Source organism: Neopelma chrysocephalum, unplaced genomic scaffold (assembly GCF_003984885.1).
Source record: "Neopelma chrysocephalum unplaced genomic scaffold, ASM398488v2 Primary Assembly neopelma1_97517, whole genome shotgun sequence".
NCBI lineage: Eukaryota > Metazoa > Chordata > Aves > Passeriformes > Pipridae > Neopelma > Neopelma chrysocephalum.
In genome coordinates, this window is record NW_020926159.1 from 2,474,454 (window position 1) to 2,484,309 (window position 9,856).

The following is a 9,856-nucleotide window of genomic DNA, read 5'->3' on the forward strand; positions in this document are numbered from 1 at the left end:
TGCCATGAAACTGGTCCTGAGCTGTGCCTTTGATCATCAACACTTCCCATGGCAAAAGCATTTTTAACTGTTTAACAGAAACTTGGAATGTGACCCAAAGCAGTTTTCCATACCCTGCCAGCACTGGGCAGCCCCTCCCATTGACCTGTGACATCTCTTCTGGGTCAGCTTCCCCGGGCTGGGCACATCAGTGCATCTCTCCATGTGGGCTGTGCACTGTGGCTGTGCTGGTGGATAACGTGTCCCCTGCAGGTGCAGCTGAGTGGGGCTGGTGCACAGGGCAGTGATGCTGTGCTGGCTGTCATGTTCTCAGGGCTTTCATGGAGATGGCAGAAGGGATGTGCAGTGTGGTTTGCTGGGGCTGCCTTGTTTTGTGTGGTGTTGACATTGGCAAGATGCTGGTGTTGCCTGCTGCGTGTTGTGGTATGGGAGGTTGTGAGGGATGATGTTGCATGGGATGTAGGGAATCAGATGGGTCTTCCAGGGTCTTGTTGTGAAATCAGTTGGGACTGTCCTGTTATGGGATGAAGTGCACAAGCAACATGAGGGAGAGAAGGGAGGTGTGTTGATGCCTGTCCTTTCAAGGCCTTTCAGTGGGGAGATGTATCCAGAGGAGATTTTTAAGATCTACCTCAGGACCTGAGCTGGTGAGAGGAATGACCAATTCAGGTTCTGCTCAGTTCATGGTGGAACTATTTCATGTTTAGAGGATCTACTGTGGATGGTTGACCTTGGGCAGCTGCCAGCCACCCCCCCCAGCTGCTCCTTCACTCTCGCCCATACACAGGGCAGGCATGGAGGAGCTCATGGGTCAAGATAAAGGCAGGGGGAACACTCACTCATTTGTTATTTGTCATGACAAAACAGACTTGAATTGGGGAAAATGAACTGAATTTATTTCCTATTGAAAACAAAGTAGGATGATGAGGAACAAACACAAAACAAGAAACCGATGTCTCCAATCCCCCAATTCATCCCAGACTCAACTCAACTTCACTGTGTCATTTCCAGCTTTTCCACCTCCTCTCCATTGGCAGCACAGGGGGAAGGAGAATGGGGGTTGCAGTCAGTTCATAATGTTGTCTTCTCCACTCCTTCCTTCTCGTGCTCTTCCCCTGATCCAGCACAAATCCTATTTCCTGGGTATTTTACTGGGCCGGTGTCCATTTGGAAAAGTCAATCGCATCTACAAGTAAAAGCAGAGCAGGAGAGCAGTCACACAGAGCAGGGCAATCCTGTTATGGCAGGAAGTGGGGCAGAGAGGACCCTCAGGGCTGGTGTGGGCAGTGGGCTCTGCATCCACCTGTGCCTCCCACGGCCATTCCTGCATCGCTGTTTGTGTGTCAGTGACCACCTGTGGAGAGTGACAGGGACCAACGTGTTCACACATCAGTTATCAACCGCTGCCAGACAGTGATACAGCTCATCAAATTACACTAGAACAGGGACAAGCAGAAAGTTACATAAACTAAAACAGAGATAAACCTGTTGTTATTTTGGTTGTTTCAATCAGCAAATACCAAAGTGTTTGAGGAAAGTTTGCAGTATTGTTATTGCCCTTCTGTAACCAGCCCATGTGCCAGGTCTAAATGAATTTTTTATTGGCAATAATTTAACTCAAAGAATTACCTAGATGAAATTATAATTGAAAGTATTTTATTTAAGCCACACTATTTTAATTCAAAGTATTTGAATGATATCTTCTTAATCTCAGTGATGAAGACTGAACATCTGTATCATCTACATTGCCTGGAGAGTTGCATTAGAGATTAAATGATTCCCTTTCTAGAATGAAATATCAACATTTTGCAAGTGCTACGGCAGTTTTTTACAGTTCCTACCTCATGCAAGCCTTGAACTTCACACAGAGCAGAATCCTTGGCAATGTCTTTTCCAGTTTGGGATTGCCAAAAATCAGAATAAGTGAATGAGCACCCGGAAAAGCGTATTGAAATACTAAAATGAGAAACGTCAAAGGACTTCCCTTCCTCGTGGCATAAACCATATTCAAGATCAAACATGCAAAGTTGATGCCGTACATTACGAAGAAGGAGAGAATGGATTTCATGGCTTTGATGTGGGTATCCATGCTGAGGTCCTTCATGGAGTTTGTCTGCATGTTGCGTTTGTGTCTCCAGAGGGAAAAGAGAAGGAGGAGAGCAGAAGAGGTGACTGCCATGAATGAAACAGCATATCCAAAGCCAGCAATAAAGAAAGAAGGGAAAAAATGTTTATCCATTTTGATACTTGCTTTCCAAAAATTACTTCGTCCAGTGGAATTGCGGTTGTTACAGTGCGGTTTATTAGCGATATCATAGGCAATGATGCCAATAACCAGGGAGAAAAGCACTGACCCCAACAAGAGCCAGGGCACCATCCTGTCAATTTTTACTTTCAGGTAGATGAAGAAGCTGTTCCCGAAATTGGCAATTTTTATGCAATAAAAGACACAAAGACATGCTGAAAACCACAGACTGGAATAACTTAAAGAGCTCTGAATAAATACAACTAGTTGAAGTCTGGGTTGAACATAAAGGAAATGGGGATAAATTATTGAAAGAAAGAAATATACCCATGTGATGCACAAATACCAAAACCTGGAGCATCCCAAAACCAGCAAGATCTTCTCATTAGAGTTCAAAGTTTTCTTCTTGACCCAAGCCATGCAAATCACAGAAACAATGAAAGCATTTATCCACAGGCCAGCAAACACCTCGAGGGTCATGATAGCCACAGCTGTGGAATCATATAAAGTGATATTGAACTGTTCTTGAGAGTGACAAGCTTCCATCCTGGGAGCTGGGAGCAGTGCTGTGCTGGACAAGGGGCTGTTGCACCAATGCCAAATGCAGGTCAGTGGCTGCTGTTGCCTGAGTGTCAGGTGTGGAAAGAGGAGCTTTATAGAGCTGCTGGTGGGGGGGATTTTGGTGGTTGCTGGTCTTGAGAGCAGGGCAGGTGCAGGGATGTAAATGTGCTGGGTATCCCCTTACCTGGTGTGCAGGATTTGCATGTTGGTTCAGGAGGACTGTGTTGGGTGGCATAAAGAGTGGAGATGTTTTTGTGCAGATGATAGTGTGGTGATTTTGTGACTGACCCATTTTGATCCCTGTGAGGCTTTGGGATCTGGGCTTTTCTGTGCTTTGGTCAACTACAATGAACAAATTAGTTTTGGCTGCAGTCAGTCAAAAATATTATTTCTTTTCATAGTTTTTTATATTGGTGGACGTCAGCGTATTGCCTGGAGAGAATTTTCATTTTCTGATATTGCCTGTTCTCTTCTTTACCCTTCGCTCTGAATTTCCTCTTGTTTTGCTGAAAAAAACCACAATAAATGGTGTAGGTGGCTTTTTTTGCTTGTTTGTTTGTTTTCCTTCTTTCTTTCTTCTTCTCTCTAGGTGGATATGAGGAGAATGGACGTTATTTCTATTACAACAGCTCTGAAGACCAAGTGTCTCTGATGGGATTGTGCTTGTACAGGGAAATTAAATGAAGATATTACACCAAAAGGACCATACCGGGACTGGAGTTTGTGCTCAGTTCTTTCTGGAGAATCTCACACCTTTAAAAAAAATAAGGCTGTAAATCACAGTCTCAAATGCTGGGTTTTCAAAGCAGGAAGATGTGGGTCCGGCGCTTGAAACACAGATGGCTGCTTTTAATTCAAATCCATGCTCTCCAGCACCACTGGAGAAGGGGAAAGAATCTCTCGGTTTTTCATCTACCAGCCCATTTTGGATGCCGTTTTTGCATCTCACGTAGCACCAGACCTGTGTGTTTCTGCATCAGAAGAATTGCATCAGACTGAATTGCTTCCATCTGAGCTTGGTTCAGCCTGAACCTCTTCCCTCTCCACGATCCTTGTCTTTCTCCTTTATATGGGAAATCCCAGATGAGTAGCCTAACTAGTTAGTTCACGAACTACTTAGGCTCTCAGTTCCACAATTTCTACTGGGGAAATCCATTGCATCCATAACTAAACTTTAATGCTCAGAAGGCCACAATTGTTTCAGGATGCAATCCTGAGAAAAAGAATAAAAATCTCCTCTGGGCAGGTATTATGAACTTGATATGGAAATCTTAATTCAACCCCAAATCTTCCTTAGACAGAGAAGGAGGACTAGCATTTTATAAAGTGGCATTAGTTATTTGCTTGCTTGTTTCTGGGCAGTTGCTGTTTAAAGAGAGATGGGTTGGTTGGTGAGGCAGCCTGAGACATTGTGTGGTGTTTGGGAAAGGAGATATTACAGTGGTTGAGAGGTTGCTCTGGCCTAAATGGTTGTTTCTCACATTTCATGAAGAGGAAGGAAGTGTGTTTGAAGGTGTTATTAGGAGAAATGCAAAACTGACACTTGGCATGAGGTAAAATGTCCCCCTGAGCCTGAGCTGGTGACAGAGATGAACAAATCAGATTCTGTTCTGTGGATGCTGGAACTATTTTAAATTTACATGGCCTGCTGTGTATGGTTAAACTTGGGCACCTGCCAGACCCTCACGCAGCCTCTCCTTCACTCCCACTCTACAACAGGGCAGGGAGGGAAGATAGGATAGAAACACTCATGGGTCAAGATAAAGACAGAGAGGTCACTCGCCAGTTGCTGTCACAAGCAAAATAGACTTGACTTGGGGAAAATTAAATTTATTGCCAATTGAATATAGAGTAGGATAATAAGAAAAAGCTAAAAAACTAAAACCCCTCGCCTTCCCCCCTCCTTCATCACAGGCCAAAATTCACTCTCACATTCCCACCTTCTCCACCTCCTCCCCCTCAGCGGCAGAGTGTGACAGGGAAGGGGGGTTGTGGTCAGTTCATAACGTGTTGTCTCTTCCACTTCTTTTTCTTCCCGCTCTTCCTCAGCTCAAGTGTGGGTCCCACCCGTGGGCTGCAGTCCTTCAGCATAAGCCATTTCCAGCATGGGGTCTCCATAGGATGCAGTCCTTCAGGGAACACCTAACCCACCTACACTGACAGGCACTGATACAACTGGAAATATTACAAGGAACAGAGTCACAACAGAAAGAAATGTAAACCAAAATAGAGATAAACCTTTTGTTTAGTTCAGTCATTTCAATCAGCAAATGCCAAAGTGTTTCAGGAAGGTTTGCAGTATTGTCATTGCCTTTTTACATACATTCAGCCCATGTGACCAGAGCTATATGTATTTATTATTGACAATAATTTAGCTCAAAGGTTTATCTAAATGAAGTGATAATGATTTAACTCATATTCATGTGGTTTAAAGAATTTTCATGAAGTTTTCTAGAACATCTGTTTCATCCACACTACCTGGAAAATTGCATTAGAGATTAAACAATTTGTTTTCTATGATGAAATATCAGCATTTTTCAAGGGCTCCAGTTTTTACTACAGTTCCTACCTCATGCAAAACTTGCACTTCACACAGCCCAGAATCCTTAGCATTGACTTTTCCAATTTGGAATTGCTGAAAATCAGAATAAGGGAATGAACAACAGTAAAGGTGTAGAGAAGTACATAAATAAGAAATATCACAGGACTTCCATCCTCTGTGGTATAAACCATATTCAAGATCAAAGATATAAAGTTGATGCTGTACATTATGAAGAAGGAGAGAATGGATTTCATGGCTTTGATGTGGGCATCCATGCTGAGGTTCATCATGGAGTTTGTCTGCATGTTGCGTTTGTGTCTCCAGAGGGAAAAGAGAAGGAGAAGGGCGGAAAAGATGACTGCTGTGAATGAAGTGACAAACTCAAAGCCATAGATTAAAAAAATAGACAAAAAATGTTCCTCCATTCTGATACTCACTTTTGAAAAATTTCCTTCACTGGTGGAATTGTTACAGTGTGGTTTATGAGTGAAATCATAGACAAGGATTCCAATAACCAGGGAGAAAAGCACTGACCCCAACAAGAGCCAGGGCACCATCCTGTCAATTTTTACTTTCAGGTAGATGAAGAAGCTGTTCCTGAAATTGGCAATTTTTATGCAATAAAAAACACAAAGACAGGCTGAAACCCACAAATTGGAACACTCAAAAAAGTTCTGAATAGATACAGTTAGAGTATATGTGGGCGGAACAAAAAAGTAATCGGGATAAATTATTGAAAGAAAGGAATATACCCATGAGAAGCACAAAACCCAAAACCTGGAGCATCCCAAAACCAGCAAGATCTTCTCATTAGAGTTCAAAGTTTTCCTTTTGATCCAGGACATGCAAATCACAGAAAACATGAAAGCATTTATCCACAGGCCAGCAAACGTCTCAAGGGTGATGATGGCCACAGCCGTGGCACCGTATGCAGTGACATTGAATTGCTCCGGAGAGCGACACACTTCCATCCTGGGAGCTGGGAGCAGTGCTGTGCTGGACAAGGGGCTGGTGCACCAATGCCAAACGCAGGTCAGCGGCTGCTGTTGCCTGAGTGTCAGGTGTGGAAAGAGGAGCTTTATAGAGCTGCTGGGGGGGGGATTTTGATGCTGCTCATCTTGAGAGCAGGGCAGGTGCAGGGATGTAAATGTCACTGTGCAGGATTTGCATGTTGGTTCAGGAGGGCTGTGTTGGGTGGCACAAAGATTGGAGGTGTTTTTGTGCAGAGAACAGGGTTGTGATTCTGTGACTCTCCCTTGTTTGATCCTTGTCAGGCTTCAGGATCTGTGTTCTTTTGTCCCTTGGCCACCTACAATGAGCAAGTTAGTTTTGGCTGCAGCCATTCAAAAATATTATTTCTTTTGATAATTGTTGATGTTGATGGAAGGCAGAGCATTGCCTTGACAGAATTTTCATTTTCTGATACTGCCTGTTCTCTTCTTTATGCTTTGGTGTGAGTTTCTTCTGTTTTTGCTGATAGAACAGGAAACACGGTACAGGGTTGGGTAGGTTTGTTTGCTTCTTTATTTCTTCTTCTGTCCATATGTATGTGAAGAGAACAGAAGTTATTTCTATAACAACCTGTCTGAAGATGAACTGCCTGTGCTGGGACTGTGCTTGTGCAAGGGCCATTTATATGAAAATATTACACCAGAAGGACCATACTGTGGCTGGAGTTTGGGCTCAGCTCTGTGTGGGCCATTTGGTTCCTTATTAAAATAAGGTTATAACATCAGAGTCTCGCATGCTGGGGTTTCAGAGCAGGAAGATGTGGGTCAGGTGCTTGAAGCACAGGTATCTGCTGCTGATTCATATCCATCCCCTCCTGCACCACTTGAGAAGGGGAAGGAGTCTCCGAGACTTTGCATCTACAAGTCCATGTGCATTTTTTGGATGCCTTTGTGCATTTCAAATGGCACCTCACCCCCACATTTATGCATCTGGATGGACACAGGTTTTGTTGTGATCTGAGTCACATCACACACAGATTGAATTGCTTCCATTGGAGCTTAGTTCAGGCTGAACCTCTTCCCTCCCTAGCAGCCCTTTCTTTCTCCTTTTATGACATGTGGAATCCCAGATGATCAGCCTTGGTTGCGACTGAATTTCTGCTAAGTGCTTTGAGCTGGATGAAACCTTAAAGATCATCTAATTCCAACACCCCTACTGTGGACAGGGGCACCTCCCACTAGCCCAGGTTGTTCAGAGCCCCATCCAATTAAAAACCACTCACACTTCAATATTAAATTCTTCCCCTTTCATTGTTGTGGGGATGGAGAGACAGAGGGAAGGGAATGCCCATGGCAAAAAAACTCTTTGAAGAAAAAGCTCACAAGACAAGGTTTTTCACCTTCACTTCAACTTCTCAAATTAGCATCCCAGGGGCACTCATGTTCCCTGAGCAGAAACTCTTCCTCTGGGTCATTTTCTAAAAGAGAGTGCAGTGAGTCTACAGAGTCCTTTGCAGTGTTGTCCTACAAGAAGGATGTATTTGCTTTACTGGGGGAAAAGAAAATCTGAGAAGCTTCAGGAGACCTCTGATGATTGGGCTGCACACCTGGCACATGTTCTCCTTCTGGGAGAACAAGAGCCAAAGCAAAACCTGCCAAAAAGCATGAAAAACACACCTTTGGTGGCTGCTGTGAGCTAAGATGTCACTCTGTGCCCGAGATGATGACAGAAATTAACAAATCATGTTCTGCTCTTTTTGTGTTGGAATTGTGTCACATTTAGAGGACAGCAGTGGTTGGCTGACACCAGTGGTTGGGCACCTGCCAGGCCCCCAGCCAGCTGCTCCTTCTCTCTTTTTCCACAACAGGGCAGGGGTGGAAAAGAAGATGGAAAACCTCATGGGTCAAGATAAGGACAGGGAGATCACTCACCAGTTACTGTCATGGAGAAAACAGACTTGAATTGGGGAAAATTAATTGACTTTATTGCCTACAGAAGACAGAGTTGGGTGAGGAGGAAGAAGCACAAATCTAGAACCCCTGCCCTTCCCCCATTCTTCTTATTCTTCACATCCAAAATTCACTCCTGCATTCCTGGCTTCTCCACCTCCATTTCTTCAGCAGCACAAGGGGACAGGGAATGAGGATTGTAATCAGTTCATAACAAGTTGTCTCCTCCACTCCTTCCTCCTCACGCTCTTCCCCTGCTCAAGGGTGGATGCCACTCCTGGGCTGCAGTCCTTCAGGATAAGCTGGCTCCAGTGTGGGGTCTCCTTAGGCTGCAGTCCTTCAAGGTGCACCCACCCATCCTGCACTGTTGGACAGACAGTGATACCACTGATAACGTTACAAAGAAGGGAGCCAGAGAGGAAAGAACTGTTAACCAAAATAGAGATAAACCTGTGGTTTAGTTCAGTTGTTTCAATCAGCGAGTGCCTCACCATTTGCATATTGTTATTGCCCTTTTGCAACCAAATCATGTGTATAAGGTCTAAAAGACTATTATTGACCAGAGTTTTACTCAAAAAAATACCTAAATGTAAGGATAATAAAAATTTCTTTTGCTCATTCTAATTTCAGTCAAGGTATTTGAATGTTATACTCTTAACTTCAGTGATAAAGAGAGACTATCTTTCCCTTCCACACAACATGGAGTGTTTGCATAAGAGATTTAATGACTCTTCCAACAGTTCCTGCTTCATGCAAACCTTGCATTCACACAGGGCACAATCCTTAGCAATGTCTTTTCTAATTTGGGATTGCTGAAAATCAAAATAATGGAATGAAAACCTGGAAAAGCATACAGAAATACAGAAATAAAGAAATATGTGTGATTTTTGCCTCTAATTGAATAAATCAGTGACAAGATCAAAAACACGAAGTTGATGCTGTACATTACTAAAAAGGAGAGAATGGATTTCATGGCTTTGATGTGGGCATCCATGCTGAGGTCCTTCATGGAGTTTGTCTGCATGTTGCGTTTGTGTCTCCAGAGAGAAAAGAGAAGGAGAAGGGCAGAAAAGATGACTGCTGTGAATGAAATGGCATATCCAAAACCAATGATAAAATAAATGGGGAAAAAATGTTCTTCTATTCTGATACTTGCTTTCCAAATACATCCTTGGCAATTGAAATTGAGGTTTTTACAGAAAGCTTTATCAATGACATAGTAAACAATGATTCCGATAACCAGGGAGAAAAGCACTGACCCCAACAAGAGCCAGGGCACCATCCTGTCAATTTTTACTTTCAGGTAGATGAAGAAGCTGTTCCCGAAATTGGCAATTTTTATACAATAAAAAGCACAAAGACAGGCTGAAACCCACAAGCTGGAATAATTTAACAAGCTTTGAATAGATACAACTAGTTGAAGTGTGGGGTGAACATAAAGGAAATGGGGATAAATTATTGAAAGAAAGGAATATACCCATGAGATGCACAAAAAACAAAACCTGGAGGATCCCAGTAACAGCAAGATCTTCTCATTAGAGTTCAAGGTGTTCTTTTTGATCCAGGCCATGCAAATCACAGAAACAATGAAAGCATTTATCCACAGGC

General features: G+C 43.3%; 3 protein-coding genes across 3 annotated transcripts; all 3 read right to left on the reverse strand.

Moving 5' to 3' along the window:
* Window positions 1-1,538: 1,538 nt before the first annotated feature.
* On the reverse strand, window positions 1,539-2,985 carry LOC113961966 (taste receptor type 2 member 7-like). Its single transcript, XM_027672724.1, has one exon. The coding sequence runs from the start codon at window positions 2,789-2,791 to the stop codon at window positions 1,838-1,840; it is 954 nt and encodes a 317-aa protein (XP_027528525.1). The 5' UTR covers window positions 2,792-2,985; the 3' UTR covers window positions 1,539-1,837.
* Window positions 2,986-5,371: 2,386 nt separating this feature from the next.
* Window positions 5,372-6,319, reverse strand: LOC113961963 (taste receptor type 2 member 9-like). The gene has a single exon (XM_027672718.1). It carries the CDS (start codon window positions 6,317-6,319, stop codon window positions 5,372-5,374), a length of 948 nt encoding a protein of 315 aa, XP_027528519.1.
* Window positions 6,320-8,925: 2,606 nt separating this feature from the next.
* LOC113961956 (taste receptor type 2 member 7-like) lies at window positions 8,926-9,851 on the reverse strand (the record flags this gene model as incomplete). The annotated part of the gene is given in 2 exon segments (XM_027672703.1): window positions 8,926-9,026; window positions 9,029-9,851. Coding segments are annotated over 2 exon segments (924 nt in total), but the record flags the coding sequence as incomplete, so codon positions are not given.
* Between the last annotated feature and the right edge of the window lie 5 nt (window positions 9,852-9,856).